The sequence below is a fragment of the Glycine soja genome, chromosome 6, assembly GCF_004193775.1.
Source record: "Glycine soja cultivar W05 chromosome 6, ASM419377v2, whole genome shotgun sequence".
NCBI lineage: Eukaryota > Viridiplantae > Streptophyta > Magnoliopsida > Fabales > Fabaceae > Glycine > Glycine soja.
In genome coordinates, this window is record NC_041007.1 from 12,979,079 (window position 1) to 13,000,802 (window position 21,724).

The 21,724-nt window shown below is 31.6% G+C and overlaps 2 protein-coding genes across 2 annotated transcripts; both read right to left on the reverse strand.

The window, feature by feature from the left end:
- Positions 1 to 481: 481 nt before the first annotated feature.
- Positions 482 to 10,434, reverse strand: LOC114415822 (beta-galactosidase 10-like). Its single transcript, XM_028380684.1, has 19 exons — positions 10,234 to 10,434; positions 10,054 to 10,149; positions 9,643 to 9,755; positions 9,398 to 9,464; positions 9,178 to 9,270; positions 8,913 to 9,056; positions 8,567 to 8,655; positions 7,562 to 7,667; positions 7,355 to 7,442; positions 7,092 to 7,210; positions 6,798 to 6,962; positions 6,122 to 6,318; positions 4,924 to 5,033; positions 3,801 to 3,910; positions 2,943 to 3,050; positions 2,708 to 2,818; positions 2,382 to 2,596; positions 1,505 to 1,841; positions 482 to 936 (listed from the first exon to the last, which is right to left on the reverse strand). The coding sequence occupies exons 1-19, from the start codon at positions 10,390 to 10,392 to the stop codon at positions 826 to 828; spliced, it is 2,538 nt and encodes an 845-aa protein (XP_028236485.1). The 5' UTR covers positions 10,393 to 10,434; the 3' UTR covers positions 482 to 825.
- A 2,355-nt stretch (positions 10,435 to 12,789) lies between these two features.
- Positions 12,790 to 21,127, reverse strand: LOC114415823 (beta-galactosidase 6-like). Its single transcript, XM_028380685.1, has 18 exons — positions 20,756 to 21,127; positions 19,015 to 19,110; positions 17,858 to 17,970; positions 16,900 to 16,966; positions 16,720 to 16,812; positions 16,468 to 16,611; positions 15,942 to 16,036; positions 15,596 to 15,701; positions 15,289 to 15,373; positions 15,096 to 15,214; positions 14,841 to 15,005; positions 14,562 to 14,743; positions 14,325 to 14,416; positions 14,136 to 14,245; positions 13,918 to 14,025; positions 13,641 to 13,748; positions 13,368 to 13,513; positions 12,790 to 13,180 (listed from the first exon to the last, which is right to left on the reverse strand). Exons 1-18 carry the CDS (start codon positions 20,921 to 20,923, stop codon positions 13,024 to 13,026), a joined length of 2,154 nt encoding a protein of 717 aa, XP_028236486.1. The 5' UTR covers positions 20,924 to 21,127; the 3' UTR covers positions 12,790 to 13,023.
- Between the last annotated feature and the right edge of the window lie 597 nt (positions 21,128 to 21,724).

Sequence of the window (21,724 nt, forward strand, 5' to 3'; positions counted from 1 at the left end):
CAATTTCGTCCTTAAATTTGTAATTCATTATCACCTTCAAACTAAGGAAAATTCAAATTGTCTGAAGTTTCATTTAAGTACTTGAAATTAACCTCTTTCATGTTGGTCCCTAAACTTGTATTATTATGATCACTTAAATTCCTGGAATAGGGACTAAAATGGAAAAAAGAGTTAATTTTAGGAACTATTTGAATTTTTAAGTTTCAAGAACTAAAATGATATCAAGATATACAAATTTAGGGACTAAATTTGCCATTTAGTCCCATCTCCAAACATTTGGGGATATAGTAATAGCCTTAGTGACCAAAAAGTATTTTTGTTTTATAAAATACATAAATCTAATCAAATAAAAAAGGCTAGGCTATTCTGACTATCGTGAATTCTGTATGGGAAATATGACTTGTATTTGTGTGTTTCACCAGCTTACTTATATTTTCGCACAAAACGTGTAGGCAAAATCTAAAATGAAAGTTAACTCCTCATATGAATAATGAATCAAAACGTTACCACAAAGGTTGTTTCAGAGCGTCGTGTGAATAAAATGCATTGATTCTCAGTGGCTAACACACCCATGTGAAAGCCAAATTGATTAATAGATATCGTATTTACAGCAGATTTCTCTGCCATAAATTATATTTGTACATTAGAGACCTTGCTGATAATATTAATATTAATATATGCAAAATTTTCTTCTGCTTTTTTGATGTAGCCAAGCTGGTAAAATAAATGGTGAGATGCAATGTTCCTCCGGAATCGACAATAATATTAATCAACAGCAGTCACAAAGTGACGAGTCTCTTGCACCGGAGTTCGTTAGTTTATTATTCAACTACAGACTGCTTCCACTGCAAGTTTCCTTGATAAACCAGGACACAAGTTGCTTTTGAAATTCTCTTCAGTTAATTTTATGACACAGTCGTTTTTGTTTAGGCACGCCTGCAACACCAACAACAATGTTTATAAAGATCTATCAATATTATAATCCTTAAAAAACAAAAGAACAAACGAAACGAATAATTAAAACATTACATTTCAATAAAAGAAACAAGGAACCTGCATATGCTAAATCTTCACTTTAAATATCAAAGCAAGAAACAAGGGATGGCCATTTAAATAAAAGTTCACTTGTGAATATGATAAATTCATGTAACAAGTATTTGAAATAACGGACATTGAATCCAATGTGTGACTCATGATGTCACTTTGGTACGGATGAGGTTCATGGTTCAACCTCTTCCCACTGAAAACATACCATGTGAGGAGGAATGAAAGGTAATTACCAGCCAAGAGGTAGTGTTATATTAATTATGAATTTGTGATAAGTTCCTTTAGCAATTATTTATAATGCACACACAGCAAAGCTAACAGGATTGCTTGCACACACAAGCCCATAAGCATCAAGACATCCTTTAATTGTGAGATTAATTTTGAAAATGAAAATATTAATAGATACTAAGGAGAGAAAAACCCATATGCAATACAAAAAAATTGCAAAAAGACATACCTTCTCAACAATTGTGCTAGAATTGGGATCATGGCAATCTCCCTTGAGGTAAGATCCACATGTCCCAGATGGGCTTCCAAAGCTAGCAAACTTCACAGCAGATATACGAGTGTTACCGGGGCATGCCAAACGGGCAAAAGGAATGTTTTTGTTACTCTGTATTTTATCTTCACCCTGAGAAACGAGTGCAACAGAGGGGTAATCCTCAGCAACAAGGGCACAAGCTCCAGATACTTTACGTCTCACAAACTTGATCTTTTCTGGATCTCCACCTTTCTCCTCAAAAAGAACAAGAATATTTCCAGATGGCTTGAACCAAGATCGTGGAACATGGTACCTGATACATAGGAAATACAGAATGTTTTTATTAAAACAAGAATGGTACGTGACTCTGAGACCTACAAAATAAATTGTAGTTCTTTAAACTTTATGATGAATCATGAATGCTTTCTAGTTTATACTCTAGACAACTTGTCAGATTTGCAAATGATGCATAAGGAACTACAAAATAAAGTAAATAGTAAAAATCTACTATGGGTTCTAATTCATTATAGAATTTGAGGACAGCCTAACGAACAGTTAAGCAAAACATAAAGAACCTACTAAGCCTTGTCAATTATCTTGTAAAATAAAGAATCTGCCAAGTATAAATCCTGCACCATCAATTGCATCGATTTGTAAACAATCCTATTTTAGTATTTTAATTCGCCTATTACTGCTGGTTATGATGAGGGTTGGCACTTGGCATAAAATTTTCAATCACTTTTATACTAGTTAACATATCAAAGGTAAACTTTTTCTGCATATGAAATAAAGGAAAAGACTGCACATTTCAATTCATCAATTTCATGGAAATCATTATTGTCCATAGTTTTACCATCTCTGTGTAGGTTCTCCACAACCAGTGTCACATTTGTCAGGATTGAATTTGCCTCTGTAATCACATTCTTTCACACAATCTTCACTCTTGAATTCACTTTTCCTAGGCCAATATCTTCCTATTTCTTCTCCATTTAACCAGGCTAGACCCTTTCCCATATGCAACATATCCAATCCAACTGGCTCATCCCCAGGTGGAGCATCTACAATAGCCTGCAAGGCCAAGAATTTTAAAAGATACTTCACCATAAAACACAAACTAAATGAAAGATGTATTGATAATTTCCATAAACTATGGGAAAAACAACAAAGATCATTCATTACCTTGTACCATGTCAATGGCTGCATTTTTGGTGGTTCTGAAGTAGATGTCCAGTTCACATTATTCAACCCATTTCCCTGGTATAACCTTAGATATTCTCCTTGGACTCCAATCTGAGAAAAATAATATAAATTTCCATGCTTAATACCACCATCAAGGGTCTATAAAATATTGAGCAGCATTTCAGAGATAGTGGGGGATATACATTTTAGGATGGTAATGCAGAAGAAAAAGTACCTTGTAAGTCCAGGCATAAGAAGACAAGTCTATTGTCCCATTGTTCAGTCCCTTGATCTTCACACTAGTTAGTCCTGCCCCTACGAAGTCATAAAATGGTCCAGCTGTCTAAACATAATGAAAAAAATAGTATGAGAGGGGAATGAGAAAAATAGTTATAATATACTTTAATATTCAAATTGCCCATCATTAATTATAATGTAGTTATATAGCTCAGCACATTTTAAAAAACCAAGGGTCAATATCAGATTTAGATCGTTTAAAGTCAATATATCTTGAGGTTAACAGAATTCAGTTTAGTTTGAAATACGAGAAGTCAATTATAAGCCTTATATAATTTGAACCTCATATGATGAAATACACGCAGAGTGATAAGGGTAGTGATTAATAACAAATACATCATAAAAAACCAAGTAAAAAAATATACTGGGAAGTACAAAAATAAATTATTTCATAAATGGGATATATGGGATTTCATATTATGAAATAAAATCATTCAAAATTCTAGATAAGATATGGGCATAGATGGCATTGGCACCATATACCTAGACCTCAGACAGTAATATGCAGATGGGGGTGACGTCATTGGAAAATAAATTCTATTACCAGCAAAGGGTTTAATATAAACTTAAAATTCCCATTTTTGAACTCATGCCACCTATTGAGAAATTTGTATTTCTTAGGAGTTATAATATAGCAATTGCTTAATTTCGTAAGAAAAATTGCTACTGGTGTATCTCTTTCCAGGATGGGGGTCTAATCTTATTTGTTTTGGGTGTAAGCCTCATTCAGCATAAAAAATAAAAAATAAAAGAAATCAAGAAAATGCATGCTCTAATTCTAAACAGAGGAATTCACCTGTAAGCCAACGGTCAAGCATAGCAAAGCAATTTCATTTTTCCCTGCCCTGAGGGAGATGGGATTCTTAAAAGTGAATGGTGCATGTGTACCATTTCCAGAACCAGTACCTAAAAGACAAAAAGTTAAACTTATTTGTAAGAGCTTGTGTTCATATTAGTTCATGACTTTACTCATCAGTGTTGAAATTCAATAGTTTCCAAATGCATAATACAAATTTCGCTTTCAAACAAAAATGAATGCATCTAACAGAATTGTTTCTAATGTATGACATTGACAAGACAGATGAATGCTAGTAACTAATTGGCACCGCAAGCCACAGATATTCAGACTTCGAAGTGATTAGGTTGGATCAACATACAAAAGGCAAGTGAAAATTTGTTTCTTTTCCTTTATTTTCTTTTATCTTATTTCCTTTTCTTCCTTTTTTTTTAGTTTTGAATAATGAATATTTATCCACTCAAGATAAATGCGAAACAAAGGCTTGAATTTCTTAATTACTTTCATAAATTAATATATTAAAATAATATATTATTATGGTTTCACTTTCATGTAATAAGTACTGTCATGTCATTTCTGTCAGTATTAAAATGCCTGTGTTTAGATTTGCACAATAAATACAAGACATGTTAAATAGCAAGAAAGTAAAAATATATTTTTGCTAAGGAGACATAAACCCCTATATTCTCATTGGTGATTCATAAGCCAGGGAAGCAGCCAATGTCCAAATTACATAGCACCCCTTGAGGTTTGACAAGATTTCAGACTTTGTATTAGTTTCAGAAACTAAATATAACTTCCTAATTTTAAATTAAACACATTCCACTGATGTTAAAACTTAAAACAACAGATTTTATATTATATAATTCTGAAAATAAAAAAGAGAAACCCCTTTAATTTCATTTTGCTTCATGGGATGTGTATGTAATTAATTTTAAGAAATAACATAATATCCTTAACACTTTGCAAGGGAAGGACAATACAATTGCCAAGAGAAGACAAGGGAACAAGTGGCATATGCTGAATTTCATAATGATCTACATTTCTCATTAGACCACACAATAATAATTGATTGATTAATAAAAATACAAAGTAATGAATTTATTATGTATCAGAGGATAACCTTCATATTCCTGATTCACAAAAGCATGGAGAGCATGACCCGTGGATTCAATTAGAAGAACTGGTTTGTTTCCCTTCTTTAAGAACTCTTCATTTTCACTTACAAATATACTGCCATCAACAGAAAATTGAGCTTTAACCACAACATATATACTTTAAAATACAATTTAATTTATTATACAAATTAATCTATTACACTGTATACCAATGAGTTTGTAATTGATTATGAAACGAAGAAGCATCCATAATATAGCACACATCCTAATTAAAAGCATGGCAAGTTGGCAACCCTCCTAGGCCTTTTGAAGAACACCAATTCAGATTCATAAAATATATTAGAATCCTATGGTCTATAGCACACTGAATGTCCAAGTAGAGAGATATTAAGCATGTTTGTCAAAGTATACAGGGAAGGATAGGAGCATAAAAAGAAAATTTATACATAGTAACAGAAAATCATGATAAGAAAGTCATTGACATCCAGATTCACTTGTTGCCTTCAGCAATTTTGGCAACTAGTAGAATGAAAACAAGGGAGAATGGGGAAATCAAAACTTTTGATTTTAACTGTCGGGAGCTGCAAAACTCATTAAAGGCTACCTCTGTTTGAATCTCTTAGATTGCTAACTATTTCATAATAGTAGTCCAAATAAGTTGTATGCTGTGAACTATCCATGGTTTTTTCAATTGGAAGCTGCCATACAGTATTATTCACCTAACCCACCCAAATTAAGAAAAAAATAATATATCAATCACAAAAGAAAAAGGGAATATTATCAATGATTTATGGATAGATTTTCAGTATTGAATGTAATTTACATTCTCTAGTTCTTCTACATGACAATCCTACAGATACACAAACATATTTAAACACAAAATACTCTAATATTACCACAGAAAGCGTACAAAAAACAGAAAATAATCTAAAACATTATATAATTTTAAAATAAACCTCACCATGCTTTGACCACATCAAAATGTTCATTAATATTTTCTTGATCAATGATGCAGGTATAACTGTACTAGATAAATTTTGCATAACTCTGTGAACATCTACATTTCTATAGCAATTACTTATCAAAGTAAAAAAAAAAATATATGATTCCAGTGCAATATTATCCATGGGTACATGTTTCAATCTTTTATCCTTGTGATTCATCAATATGTGCACTTAAATGTTTTTTTATCTTAAGAAATACCTTGTTGTATGCCACAGGTAGTCAGTGGTATCTTTGGTAGTATTGATGAGATCAACAAAACCATTTTTGACAAAGTCTGCCTTCCCCCAGATTCCTGGCTTCTCCTTCACTATGTCCCATTTAAAAGAATTTACAACTTTATCTGATTGCTGCAAACTCTCGGGAACCATTGCAACTACACTTGTCTGGGAAGTAACCTGTTGAAGATTTCATGACTAAACAGATCAATACAAGAATATTTTGTTACATTTATTAAGAACTTATTTATTATGATTACAGTTATCAGAAAAGGGGTAATTTATTAAGATAAACTTTTATTGTTGAGAAAGTTCTCATTATGGCAGTGATCTAGGCCATGCTGCAAGTATCAATTTCAGTTTCATGGGTTGCTGCTCGCATACATCAAAACTTTAACAATGGTAATCATGGGATTGATATCATTTTGTCTAGGTGTATGCCAAATTCTGTTTTTATCCATAACCAGTAAATTTTTCATTTATTTTAAAGAGACCTCAGACCAGAGTTCCTATGTAATATTTGACATCACTAAAATTTAGAGCAATGTTGAAATTAAAACTAAGCCCCTGATGATGGCTTTTATTTTATGTGATCATTAGACAAGATTTACATTATTAAGAAAAGACGTCAGCGGAATGCAGGAACAGCAATAACATACCTTAGCTGTGTTGAATACTACATTCTTGCAATCAGGAAGAATGCTAACCGACCAAGCTGGCAAGTGAAATGATGCATTTCGAAATTCCACAGTCTTATCATTTTTATCATCAACGTTAGAAATAAAGGCAGCACATGCTCCTGATGAGTCAGTATAGACATCAGCCTGCAATACAGTGGTAAACACATGATGGCTTATAATTCCAGAGAGCACATATTTGCTTATCATAACTGAACAAAAGGCAATCTATTTGTACTAGCAGTGAAAGTCAAATGTTTGAAGGAAGGAAAATACCTCCACAGAAGGACCAAGGGAGATATTAACTGATTTACCATTAAGCAATACGTGCTCACATAACTTGATAGCTCTGTGAAGTTCCTTAAGATGTCCCCATTTAGGAAGTCTAGGTAACCCTGTTATTATATGATAAATTTATTAATCAGTAAACTTTAGCATTGATTGTAAGAACTAAGAACAACCTTTTTCAAAATACAGTAGAGAGACCTGTGCATAAATTACAAAATAAGAAAGTTAAGAACTTTAGTTAGATGTCTTACCATACTCATCCACTGGGGCATCATAGTCATAACTTGTAGTAATGAATGGACCACCTGCTGTACGCCCAAAATTTGTTCCTCCATGATACTAACCCACATAATACAAAGAGATCAACATAAGAGAAAAACAAACTAGATATGGCAAATCATTCAGATATGTTTTTTTAATGGTATTTACTACAATCATAATAAATTAAAAAAATGTACCATGTAGTAATTATGTACACTTCCACCTTTCTGGAAGAAACGAGCAACAGAAAATGCAACATCTTCTGCTGGCCTGTGAGGATCTCTGCCCCCAAAAGTTTTAAACCTTAAAATAGTAGAAAATCATAAAATGTGAGATACACTCCCTATTGCAAGATCAAAAGTAAATATTAGCTTTTGTACTCTTTTAACTCCTCTATCTTGTGGAAAATAGAAGGGAAAAGAAAAGCATCAACAGTTAAAGTTCTAAATAAGCTGAAAAGGCTAAATTTTCAAAATTTGCATATTTTTATTATTTGCCTAGGTCTAAGTCTAGCAGATTCACTTAGTCTATCTTCTAGCCTTTTGCACAAACAGTTTTTAAAATCCATGAAGTATATTTTCAATGATAACACATTCAAATTTGGCAATTTCTAAAACTTGTTTAAAATGGTATTAAGATGGAACCAGTTACACAGGTCTGTATAGAAACAAAACAGTTGAAAACTTTGTTTAGGTTGGTCCAAAACTAATCCTAATATTGAATTTATATATCAAATGTAAGAGATTGTGACTATTTCAACTCATGCTTATTGACCATTGCTTGAATGAGTCATCCTTTCAAGTATATCTTATCCAATGATAATTTGTATCTAGCTAGAGGAGAGAAAAATGGAGAAATAAAAGGAAGAAAGATTAAAAGAAATTGTGTTGGACTTTTTGAAAACTACTTTTTATATCAAACTTAGTTCAGATAATTAGTTTCCTAAAATTTAGGAGACGGACAAACACCCCCAAATATTTTGCAATAAAATAATTTTCTGTTTTACTTGATACATAATAGTCAATTGAAAAAGGATAAAGATAATTTCTGAATTATGCCCAACAAATAAGATAACTATTAGCAGACACTCACCACAAAGTATTCCCATGACAGATACATTATCACATGGTAAAATGGACATTTTTATGCAAAATATGAATAATGGACTACAGGGAGAAAAGGTTTAAAGAGATCCAGCATACCATCCAGGCCAGTTCTCAGTCCAAATTTTGGGCCTGTTTGGAGAAGTGGGTGTAAATTGGTCACAGTAGAATGAATTGCATGTATCAATCTGCAAAAGAATCAGGAATAGTCAGGTTTTCATGTAAATGTGACCAGCTACATAGATATTTAAAAGAAGAGAAAAAAAACTTTATTTATATAAACAGTAGAAAAAGTTAAGAATTTTGAAGCACAGGCAAAATGTATATTATAACATTTCCCACTTATGATTGGAAGTTTTAATTATCTTCTTGCAACAAGCACTACGAATCTAAATTTAACTAGAGTTCACAATGTAATGACATCTCTAAGAAATTATAATCTTACCACAGGATCTGGAGCATCCCATTGTTGGCACATTATCCAAGGGACACCTGTATTTTGAGAAACAGCCATCTTTGCAGCCCACAAGGCATATTTCTTACCATCCTCCTTATAAAAATTTTCATAGTACCCATATTCATTTTCTATCTGCAAAATTGTGAAGAAGCTAAACAAAGTCATTGGATTGGATATGTTTCAAGGACAAAGTAGACAAGCACATTGAAGTAATGCACCAAGAACAAAATGAAATGTTTAAGGTTATACTTGCCTGGGCTAAGATTATGGGACCCCCTTGTGAAGCAAAAAGCTTCTCTTGTTTCATAAGGTTCACTATGTAAGTTGTAAACTTCTGCATATGATACTGAACCCCAAGAAAGAGCAAACAAAGTTAGAGCGGTCAAAGCTATTTAACAACAAATAAATATATAAAAATGGCATTTATACTGTTGTATGAGTTACAGTTCATAATTCAAAGTCCAAATACATACCATAAAAGGCTGATTGTAAGTCCGGAATACCGTGCCTGGAACATAATGCAGCCATACCGGTACACCACTGTAACATATAGCTATGGTTAAGAATTATGAAATCGCGATCAACTTAGTAAAAGTGGTTAATATGAATTAATTCCTCCAACATACACTACTGAAACTTATAGCTCAGTTTAGTCTCTTACATACCACCTCTCCTAATGTTGCCAAAAAAAAATAGCAAAGATGATGATGGGACTCACCCAAAATTCCATTCTGCAGCAACAAATGGGCCTATTCGAAGAATCAAGTACATCCCAGCCTGCTGAACAGTCTGGGCAAACTTGACCAGATCAAACCTTCCTCCAAAGTAATACTATACAACAAGTGAGAGGGGGAAAGTCTTAAAAATTTACATAACACTATAAGCTTTAAGAGTATCTATCTATCTTACAACTAATAAACTTCTCAATAAGTGGAGAAGAAAATAAGAAAGGCAAAATGAAATGAACTTTACTCATAAGTTAAAATGAACTTATGTATTTCAGCTTTTGGAGAAGTAGGTAGATTAAAGAGCTTCTATAAAAAAGTTAACATTTTTATTTCTTCTCCCATGAGTGCATAGGGAGAAGTTTATCAAAGCATGGCCTATGTATTGCTTCTAAATTACTCACATTGCCTGGAGAAAGCTCATGGCCATTCCAGAAAACATAGGTTTCAATCACATCTACTCCTCCTTCCTTGGCTGTTTGAACAAGACCAGGCCACATCTGCCACACAAAAAAATCAAATAACTGGTTAGAGAACTATGAAGTACCACATCGGAGAAATAAAAAAAAAAATATGGTGGCTACCGCGGGAACGCTGCGTGGGTAATGAATGGAGGCAGAGATAAGAAGTTTCCGTTGGGCATCAATAATGAGGGAGCGACCGTCGTAGCTGACATTGGCAGATGAGGCCACTGTGAATGTGACCAACAACAACAGTGAAAGTAAACACAAACACAGTTTCATTTTGCTTAAGATGAGTGTATGTGTTGTTGGGCTTTTAATAAATAAAGGGTGAAAGGTGTTGCTATAGAGTTAAATGAAAGACATAGCATGTGTTAATTATTGAGCGTCATGGTCATAGATACGTTATTTGTTTCTATTAAGGTCACCCAAACACGATCACCGATTCGGACACACACGCATTGCCCCTGCCAGCTAATAAGCAACTACAGTACAATAATTCTAAACCTCTTTTTTTCCTTAAAAGTTAAACATTAATTACTGTCTTTTGATTAAATACTTAAAAGACAAATAAAATTATGTAAATTTCTTTTACGAAATCATTCCATCATAATACATAAATATGATAAATTTGTTAATTTTTTTAAAAAAATTAAAATAATTCAAATAATGATCTGTAATTTGATAACAGTCTAAAAGTAATTTATATCTTCAAGACATAAATATTAAATTTTATTTAAAAACTGAAAAAGAAATTTTTAGAATTTGCTAAATTGTGTTGTTATAATATAAAATAAAATAGAAAACAAAACAAAAACAGTGTCTATATATATAATAAAACAAACAAATTTCCATATCAATTAAATAAGTAATTTATTTCTAAATTAGTTAAGTAAAATCATTTTATCAAACTTATCTAATCAAACAAATTTATAAATTCGTTGAATAACTTATAGGTTAATTAAAATGACTTATCTTTAAATATATGTATATTATAAAAAAAATGGCATTTTCTTCCTCTAGTAGAAGAAATACTTTCAGAAATTTAGTGTCAGTGGAGACTGAGTTCCATAATATAAAGCTATTTTTGTAATTTGTATCATCCTGAATGTCAAGATGAGGAGGGATTTATGGATTTGTTCAGAGCAGACATACAACAGTTTTTAACAGTTGATTCAAGTCCATGAATCTGGATTTTGAGTTTGATAATTATCCATGCCTAAACTTTGAACTTTTGACACAAAAGAAACACTCACCGACATTCTTAATTTTGTTTTATTCTGAATAATACCAAAAAGACGGTGCACGCTCGGTCACACTTATCATGCCCGTGTTAATATAAATTTTTAAAAATTTAGATTTATAAAAAAATTAATTTTACATAAATAATAAATAAATGTAATATACTTTATAACCAACAAAGATTAAAAGTCTTCAATATACCAAAAATTATCTCACAATAAAAAAATAATACATAAATTAATGTTGTAAGTATGACTATAATATACTAACATCATTTTTAATAGTAGTATTGATTCCACCATTTTCTTGTCTATTAATAAAAAGAATTGTTTCCAAAATTTGATTGGTCCTGAGAAACAATAACAATTTCATGAATATCAGTCTCTTCATGATAGTAGTATTGATTCCATCATTTTCTTGTTTATCAATTAAAAAAAAATTGTTTCCGAGATTTGATTAATCCAGAGAAAAAATAACAATTTCATGAATATCAGTCTCTTCAAATAGACCTCGGTCTATTGTCTACTAATATCCCACATGCTCACCCTTTTATAACTCTTATTATTTCTTAAGAGAATACAAAAATATGTACAAAAACTAAATTGTTCATGAAATTGTTATATCCAAATTAAATGTTAAGAAAACTCAACATATATCCAAACAATACCCATGTATAACTAAAATAAATATCCAACTTATTGCCATATCCAAAACGGTTCAGGTAAGTGAGATAACGCAACAGATAGATTACACTAGAGTCATAAATGATCAGCAATAAAAACAAAACAATTAGAGTTAATTAGGGGACCCTCTTAATTGGGAGTGAAACCTGTGGAGGATTAATTAGATTAACTAGTGTCTGCGCAAACATTGGGGTCATGACAGCGTTAATTTAACATGGATCCAGCATATCTCTGTTGCTCAACAGCCTGACCAATGTTTTCGCAACTCACAACACCCACGTTCCTCTTTTTATACCACTGATATCCTAACATCGTCTTTTTTATTCATGCTCGTGCAAACTTCGAAGATATCCTAAATTATATTACCACCTATCTATCTGCATCAATGTGTTTTAGACGGGTGTAATAGCACATTTTTTTATGGAGCAGTATAATCCATCTTTTATTGCAAGTCTTCTAATGTACTTTTTATAATTAATTAAAATTTATTAAAAATTATAATTATTAAATTATAAGTGAGAGTCATTAAATAAAAAGAATATAATTTTATAATTTAATAGATTTTAAGAATATATTATTTTTTTTGTTAAACCCAAATATCCTTCAGTCCAAAAAGTACTGACTAATTTCTCAAAATCCATAAATCTATTTAAGGAATGATTTTTTGATTTTTTTTCATAGGCGCACATCAGAAATCAAACTTCTTATCGCATTCTTAAGTGAATCAAGAATATTCAGAAGGTCAAACCAGATCTTTTTTACAATAAATAACTATCTCTTGTCACGTAGATGGATCCAAAGAGTATCTAGATCACAAAGAATCAATCCTGATCTGCGCAGAGGTTTCAAGAATCAAGAAATATAAAATATATTATCATCATGAGTACAAGCCAAGTTATAAATGTTCCACTTCCCTGCCCAGAAACGAAACAGATTCTGTATGTATGTATGCTGTACTTTTTTTTTTCCCTTCTATCTAATTATTAAGCTAAGCAGAAGAGGGTAATGATAATTTAGAAAAGTTTTGCTGTAAATCTGTGACTGAAACAGTGTCCAAGGAGATACCAAGAGGGTTCCCACCACCTTCCTCTAGCAAAACCAAAACGTTTCCAGAGTCTTTAAGGAAAGACCGAGGCACGTGATACCTGTGCCAACATAATACACGGCATTAATTAGTCCATCGTGATTCTAGTTAAAGCGTCTCTCTCATCTTTTTCTTCTTTTCTTTGTTCCTTAATCTTTATACAATAAGATATAGAAAGTATAAAAAATATCATAAGTTAATAACATTGCAAGTTGAAACTAATGGTGCTGGGTGGGGTTGTTACTTACAGTGATTGTGAAGGGTTGCCTTTGGAATCATGAAACAAGATCCAATAGCGACCAATGCTTTCTCCATTTACCCAAGCCTCACCTTTTCCCATTGAGCTAAGGTCCAAAACAACAGGGTCATCTCCCTCTGGTGTGTCAAATGTAGTCTAGCAATTCAAGTTGCCATTAATCATTACCACACTTCTATAATACAACTAAAAATTTAATTGCTGAAACTTTAGTGCTAGCTATATTAATTTAGAAAAAGGAAAATAGACCATTAAGAAAATTTACCTTGTACCAAAAAAGCGTTTGTTCCATAACATTCCCCAGTTGACTCCATCCAGTATCACTGTTATTTTGCTCTTTATATACTTGTAATTGCTCCCCCATTAATCCAACCTATAATGCATGAAATGGGTGGAAAAAAATTTGACACCAATTCATTAGGGATGTGTAGTATGATGTGAAATATATATGAGAAAACTTAGACTATTAATTAAATATAACCAGATGATAGCAACCTAACAATTTCAAAAGGTAGAAGAATTGGTGAAATTAAGAGAAAAACCTGATAACCCCACGTAGAATTGGTCAAATTAAGAGACTCTTGTTCGCTGCACTGAAGTTCCACACTGATTAAACCAGCGAACCTTCTTTCGAGAAATGCCCCTGAATCCTTTTATTAGAAACAATCTCAGATAATCTTTAGAGTTAAATATTACAAAGACAAAAGAAAAAACTTATATGCATTATACAATAATTAATCATCTCCTTATAAACATTTACCGGAAGTCCAACCATAACGCTGAGTATAGAAAGGTTGTTTGTCCCTTGATTTACTGTAACCGGGAGCTCTAAGGTGAATGATTTCACATCATGATTTCCATGTTCCCCTCCTAAAAGATTTAGTTAGAACAAAGTAGTAAATTAATCATTCAACTAAACATTGGATAAATTTTGTGCGCATTTAAGTACCTATGTATGTGTTGTTCACAAAAGCATGGGCAACATGAGCAGCAGACTGAACACTAAGTGTTGGTTTGCTGCAAGATAAATTATATTCAAACCTGTTCACAAAATCAATTGCTTCAGTTTTCAGTTTAAAGTTTATGAGCAATACCAATGTGATATAAAAATGAAATAGATATATAGTAATAAATGGCATATACATTTGACAGAATTTTTTGCAAGAAATGAAGCTAGAAAACTAACCTAAGAGTATACCAAAGGTAATCTGATTTATCTTTGGTTGTATTCATTTGCTCAAGTAATGAATCCGATTTTAATGAGGTATTATCAAAGTTTGAAATGACATCTTGGAATTGTTGCCAATCATCCACTGAGCTAAAGTTTTGTTTTGGACTTATGATCCTTCTGTTGCTTGTTGTATTTACCTATAAGCATAAATATAATATAAAAAGACTATACGAAACAAAATTGACCAGATTTGGTGTATATATAATAACTAATTTTGACTAAGCAATAATTTACATTTGCAGTGCTGAAAGTCACATTTTGACAATCTGGTAAGATGCTTATGGACTTGGGGAGCAATTCATATGAGCTGTTGCGGAATTGCACAGTAGCCTTATTATCTCTATCATTGTTTATAAGGAATGCAACACATTCTCCTTTTTCTTCTTCAAAGACATAAACCTGATCAAAATGAGGAAAAACTTTAAGAATATTTAAATTATGGTTAGTGCAAGTAAACCTGTTGGATAAAGGAAATGCAAGAGCACTCACTTCGAGAAGTTGACCTAAAGTGAAGTTCCTCTGTACTCCTTGTAATAATGTGGTAGAGCAAGATTTAATTACTTCATGTAACTGCTTGAGATGTCCCCACTTTGGTTGCCTAAGCAAACCTAATAAGAAAATTTGCTACATTTATAAACTTCAATTGAGATGAGGTGGTAAAATAATAATTTTGTACACTTACCATATTCATCAAGTGGGGCTTGATCATAATAGCCTGTTATAACATAAGCTGAGCCCGTTCTCCCAAAGTTGGTTCCTCCATGGTACTAAGTCAGTTTGCATGCAAACAACGTTAATTAGATGCATACATTTTTGATTAATTAAGATGGTTCAAATTTGAAAAGGGTTTCCTTGGGTGGCACACAATGTCTTGTGAAAATCTTATATCTGTGACTTAATTGGAACATTCATATGCAAACAGATAAAGCTCAATTAATTTGTTTTGTCTAGTTCTAGCAACAAAAGACAGAGTTTCAAAGTAACAATACCATGTAATAATTGACATAGCTTCCATTTCTTGCAATAAAAAGGGTGACATGAAATGCAATATCTTCAGCAGACCTTATGTATGGCAGTCCACCATACACTTGATAGCTTCAAGCCACAGAAAAAAAAAAGGAGTTAATAATTGAAAATGTTTATCTGTTATTTTCAAGGTAATAAAAGTTATTGAGAAATGCATAAAAAAAAAGTTATTGAAGAAAAATGTTTCAATCACATTAACATAAAAATGTTGCATGTTCTCGTGCTTCATACATCTTTCACTTTTACATTTGATAAATTATGTGGCATGACTTGACTAGAAAATTGGACGTAGGGAATGGAGCAACTTACAAAGATGTCCAGTTCTCAGTCCACAATGCAGGTTTATTGGGGGAATTCGGTCCGGTAAAAGTTTCTCCGCATCTCATGCCATTGCATGTGTTGATCTGCATCAATAGAAAAACTCAAGAAATTAAGGAAAGAAAACTACTATTATTGAAAAATCTTCCAATCCAATTGCGTGTAGATAGTATATGGCTTAATCTTTTTGTCTATATGTTTTTTTTTAATGTGTCTACTTTAATTCAGACTTTTTAATCTTACTCATTTTTTCCATGGCAACTTTTTTAAAATTTGTTTCATCTTAAATTATTTATATGTTATAATCCAGCAGGATAATTTAGATGGAGATCCATCATTTTAATCATATATAACTAAAAAATTGGACTAAATTAAATATGAAAATGCATATGTACAAAAAAGAACTATTTAATTAGGCAACATTTAAAAATAAGTATTTATTTTTACAAAAATGTGTATAATCATTACTCTAAAATTAACATTTATAAGCAAGTGACTTGGGCTGAGTAGAACCCACCACAGGATCAGGAGCGTCAGTTTGCTTGCACATAATCCATGGTACGCCAGTGTCAAGGCCCACTGCCATTTTTGCAGCCCATTGAACATACTGTGATCCTGCTGTGCCAAATGCCTTTTGGATGTTTTGGTATTCATTTTCAATCTTGCATTATTAAATACATAATTAGCACTCAAGGAGGGGGGAAAAATACCTCAAACCGAAATAAATAACATTAACAAGTTATTTGACATTGAGAGGAATCATATGTACCTGTGACAATATAATTGGGCCTCCTTGCGAAGCATATAGTCCCTCTTCTTTCATCATGTTCACAATTTTTGTTGTAAAATTTTGCATGTAGAACTGAATTGGAATACATAAAGAAAGAATTAAAGACATTATAATGTACTAATATAAGTGTGGCAAAGACCTTGCTATAGCTCAATGTACCTTGAATGGTTCATTATCCGTCCGGTAGACAATGCCAGGTACATCATGTAACCAGAAAGGGAATCCCCTGCAAAAAGTTATCAAGCATGTATTAATTTAGGCGAGAAGAGATTACATTTCTATAAGGTTGTGTTCTATTAAGTTGATTATGGTGATCCAAAATATATGACCGCAAGAACCATACGAAAGATTTTATTATATGGCGTAAGCATTTTCATAAAAAGCAGCTCGACCGAATTCAAATAAAAAGAATGGATTAATATTTTTTTAGATATTCATATGACTGTAGGAAATATTCTTAGTCGTTTATTTATACTAATCTCCGTTAAAGATGTGAAGGTACTCAAAAGGTATTTTTTTTTTTAACTAATACTCATAAGTTAAGTTATTCCTTTCTAACTATGTTTTTCTCTATATACAAAAAAATAAGATTTAAATTTTTTACCACTTCTTGAAGGAATGTCAGTTCATCATCATTGCAACTAATAAATAACTTATTAATAAATAGATTACTTTGATTCTTAATTTCTTAATTATTTCATTTAATTTTTAATTTTATAAAAAAAGTTTTTTTAATCATTATCACTTTTTTTTACTGTCATTTCACACATATAAAATAAAGAGACTAAAATAAATGATATATTACAAATTTAAGCATTTAAGGAATACAAATTTATACACTGATAATTTAAATATTTTTATATTATTATTAAAAAAATGATGTCATGTATAATAAGTTTATAGATTTTTATAATAATTATTTTAAAGTTCATATTACTTGTTACTTCTATTTTAACATTATAAAATAAATGATACTGACATAATTTAAGCTCGTATTAAAATAAAAGAATTATAAACTTACAAGTTGAAATGAGATTTGCTGACCCAAAAAAAAAGTTAAAATTACATTTTAGTCCAAAAAAAATGCAAAAACAACTTTTGAAGGAAGGGAAAATACCCGTATGTCCATTCACTCTCGATGAAAGGTCCAATCCTGAGGCAAACATACAGCCCTTGAGCTTGGATTTCCTTTATGAATCCCACCAAGTCATATCTACCGCTGAAATCATACTGCCATACGCATTTACACCGTAATTAATTAATCACTTTATTTTAAAATACCTCATGTTTAAATTTTTTCATGAAGATAGAAAAAAAAAACAATGTTAAGATAAGTTAATTAAATTATCTATATTATTATTAAGAATAGTCTCATATCGGATAATTCATGAACATGATAAGTGTTTATATAACTGGGTAGACCACCTTCTTATGAATTGGTTTTTAAGGGGATCTTTCGGATTTCTTTGCTTCATTATAAAATTTAATAATTATATTTTGATTCTATTACATTAATTATTTATTAGGCATAAAAATGAGAAGGAAAAAAAATATTTCATTAGTCTTAAAACTTAAAACTTCACTTTCTTTTTGTCAACCAAAAATATTAAAAGGCAAAAAGTACTACCGCAACCCTAATACATAATACACAGATCCATTAGAGTGTAGAGTTTCTACTCATTGAACTTGTCACCCCTCAAACAGCGTAGACACAAAATGCTGACCAACCTACAGCCCCCATTCTATATCTATAATGACATTACAACCTCTTCAAGCATTTATTTCATTGGGTACATAGACCACTCATACGTAAAAAGAACTACTCTTCACTTTATTTGAGAATCACACCAAGATCTAATTAAAACTTAACACAAGTTCGAGTACATATTCAAGATTAGGGACTCATTCTCGAAAGCATCACTTATTTTAAAATGCGAGTATTCGAACGTATACATACAGATGTGTGTAATAATGTAATATATTGGGTTTGTATTTTGTTTTTTCTTTCAAAACTACACTACCGTGGAAGTAATTTTTTTTTTTTTTTACAGAATATAGTACCTGAATTAACCCCCGTTCATATTGAGATTGTGTATATTTGGAAGGGTGGTTTAATATTTAGCACGTATAAGAAATTAAATTTTACCTATTCATCAAGAAAATTTTCCATATTCTTGTAGTATTCGTTTCTTCTCAGTTATTTTTCTTTGTTAAATGAAGAAAAACAATATTAGCATCTAATATGAGTAAATGATAGTATGAAAGTAGAAATACCATTCCGGGTTGGGGCTCGTGTAAATTCCAAAACACATAGGTCTGAATCACATCTAGTCCTCCTTGTTTTGCTTTCGCTATCAAATCTGGCCACATCTGCAACAATCCTTTAATTTGTCAAAACTCAAAAATCCTTACCTCGTGTCCTTTTCTTCATATTTTCTTTTCCCTTTAAGCAATTCATATGTAGCCGTTAAGTCTACTCGTGACAAACTTATGGATGCCTACTTGCTTATTCCCCAATGCACCATCTCCTCTTATCTCTCTCTCTCTCTCTCTCTCTCTCTCTCTCAAATTAAAGATGGTTTCTTTGAGGAATAAAAAATATGAATTGCATGAACAACATAACTCAAGATACTAAATACTCATTAACAATAACTTTACAAAATTCAAACTAGATTTGATCAGTAGGTACTTAATAATGTACCTAGCTATCTTTAAAATCGATAATTGACCTCTTCTACTTGAATATACTGTAGTCTGTATATATACATATAACAAATGTTGGTCTCGTGGGATATTTGCTAATGCACATATATATCGTACCCCCAAATGATTGCACTTGTGAGCCCAATTAAACTTGGCAAACCAACCAAAAAGTTTAAGGAAGAACCTGCTTTACCATTTATGCATTAATATATACCCGTGATGCAACAGTAAATTTGCAACTGTAAACGGTTTGGTTCTGCGGTTCAAAAGAGATTGCATGCTATATTGCTATCTACAGGACAGCTAGGTTAGTTGAACAAAAGGGCATTTTTAATTAAATGCTGGAATCATTTGGTACTACTACTAGTATGCATTACTGGCAGAGACACAGAATGTGGAGTCTTCTGCTTGTCACTCATTTGGAAGAAAATTAAATCTCATATTAAGATGATGGAGATGGGACAATGTTTTCAAAATAAAAATTACATTAGGAGATTAATAAACAGGAGGATTTTGGAAGATAGTGAAGTAATGAAATGTCTTAAAATGCAAAATTTGGAAAAGGAATTTAAAGCTTCGAGTTTAATACAAAAATTACTGTATGTAATCCTTTTGTTTTATTATTTTTCTTAATCATCCAATTTATTAGTATTAAACGATTCAACTTTAATTTCAATACATCAATCACTTAATTATTTTTTCTCTTCTTTTAACTTCTCATTTGTTTTCTAACATTTTCTTTCAACATTCAAAACAACATAAAACCACATGAAGGCGAAATTATAGCTCACAAGTCTACAGCTACACCTGGTGCACCTTACCTACCCAAAAATGCAAAGGATGTATGAGCTCCTGTTTTCATAATTGGACTATATACCTGCTGCTAATTAAAGCCAATTACTAATTAATTAATAAATTGATCATTCATTAATCAATTAGTTTATGCATTGTTCAGACACAAGAATCAATCTTCAAACACAATGTACCAAAAACAAGACACAAGAATCCAAAAAATGTGGCTTCATGTACATATGTCCGTGATACCCGCTACTTTTATTAAGGCCAAATGTTCTCAGAAATCATGCCACAATGAAATGTACTCATAAAAGAAGAAATCCAGTTCATCCACTAGAAGAGATACATGAATGCAGAAAAGACTTGAAATGTGCCTATGATAGTATAGAGTATAGACCATGTCAATGAGATATATTCCTCATCATTCTCTGATGAATAGAAGAAAATGAGAATGGAATCAGAAATTACTCAGTGAAAGACATGAATGACACACACAAAGAGTGTTTGATTTAATTACCTGAGGAGTGCTTCGAGGATAATGAATTGAACCAGAGAAGAGAATTTTTCTCTGGCCATCAATGATGAGAGATCTTCCATCATATGTCACCTCCTCAGCTTCAACGCCAAAACCTTCCCTTATTTTCCACAAAACCAACAGCAACACCAAAGCCACCCACTTCTCCATTTTTCTGAGTTTTATCTCCCTCTCTTATACCCTCTCCGAGAGGCACCGTATATATATGTATGTATATATAACAAATATGCAGCAAGTGTGAATATATTTAGTCTTTTAGGACTTATGAGAGAGCTATTATGGCCAAAAAATGAAAAACAAATTAAGCGGAGCAAGCCAAGAGGGAGAAACTTTGTGAGAGTCACAATTGAAGTGGGTGACCAAAATATATATTCTGACTTGTGAGGATAGGTGGGACTGGTTTTCTTTTCAAAGTGCAACCAATTTCCGAATATTTATTCAGAAAGCTAAAACACTTTTGGAAATTAATAATTAAAATAGCACTATTTAAAATATAATAGTATCAAATTATAATTATTATGAAAACTAACCTTTAGCATGAGATTAACTTACTTAATCCCAAGGAGTTGAGCAAGTGGAATAAGACAATGTCTTGTATCTAACATATGGTAAGTTTAAACTCTCACTTATTTCTTTGAAATGAGATAAATGTAAATATCTTTTTAAGGATTTTTTGTGAGATGTGATCCCCTCCTAAATTTTTTTATACCAAAAAAAACTCAATTAGCGACATTTTGTGATAATCTTAGGCCTTCTTATATTGATTAATAATATATTTTTTGCAGTTTAAAAAAAACAATAATAGTAGGAGAATTTGGACATCAGACCTCATGCAAATTATTGAAACCTTCCAAGCCTAGTGATGGAACTGTTTATTTTATTTTATTTTTAATGAAAAGCTTTAATTTGATAATATATTTCAAAATTAATAATAAAATTTCTAGAAATATT

Excerpts from the sequence above, each read along its gene's own strand:
- LOC114415822 (XM_028380684.1), bottom strand. The coding sequence starts at position 10,392 with ATGAAACTGTGTTTGTGTTTACTTTCACTGTTGTTGTTGGTCACATTC. Across the intron at positions 10,150-10,233 it reads ACCCACGCAGCGTTCCCGCG|ATGTGGCCTGGTCTTGTTCA; the intron begins GTAGCCACCATA and ends TTTGTGTGGCAG. Across the intron at positions 7,443-7,561 it reads GTGTACATAATTACTACATG|TATCATGGAGGAACAAATTT; the intron begins GTACATTTTTTT and ends TATGTGGGTTAG.
- LOC114415823 (XM_028380685.1), bottom strand. The coding sequence starts at position 20,923 with ATGGAGAAGTGGGTGGCTTTGGTGTTGCTGTTGGTTTTGTGGAAAATA. Across the intron at positions 16,967-17,857 it reads GAGAGTGAATGGACATACGG|GGGATTCCCTTTCTGGTTAC; the intron begins GTATTTTCCCTT and ends AACTTTTTGCAG. Across the intron at positions 13,514-13,640 it reads AAACGCTTTTTTGGTACAAG|ACTACATTTGACACACCAGA; the intron begins GTAAATTTTCTT and ends TTGAATTGCTAG.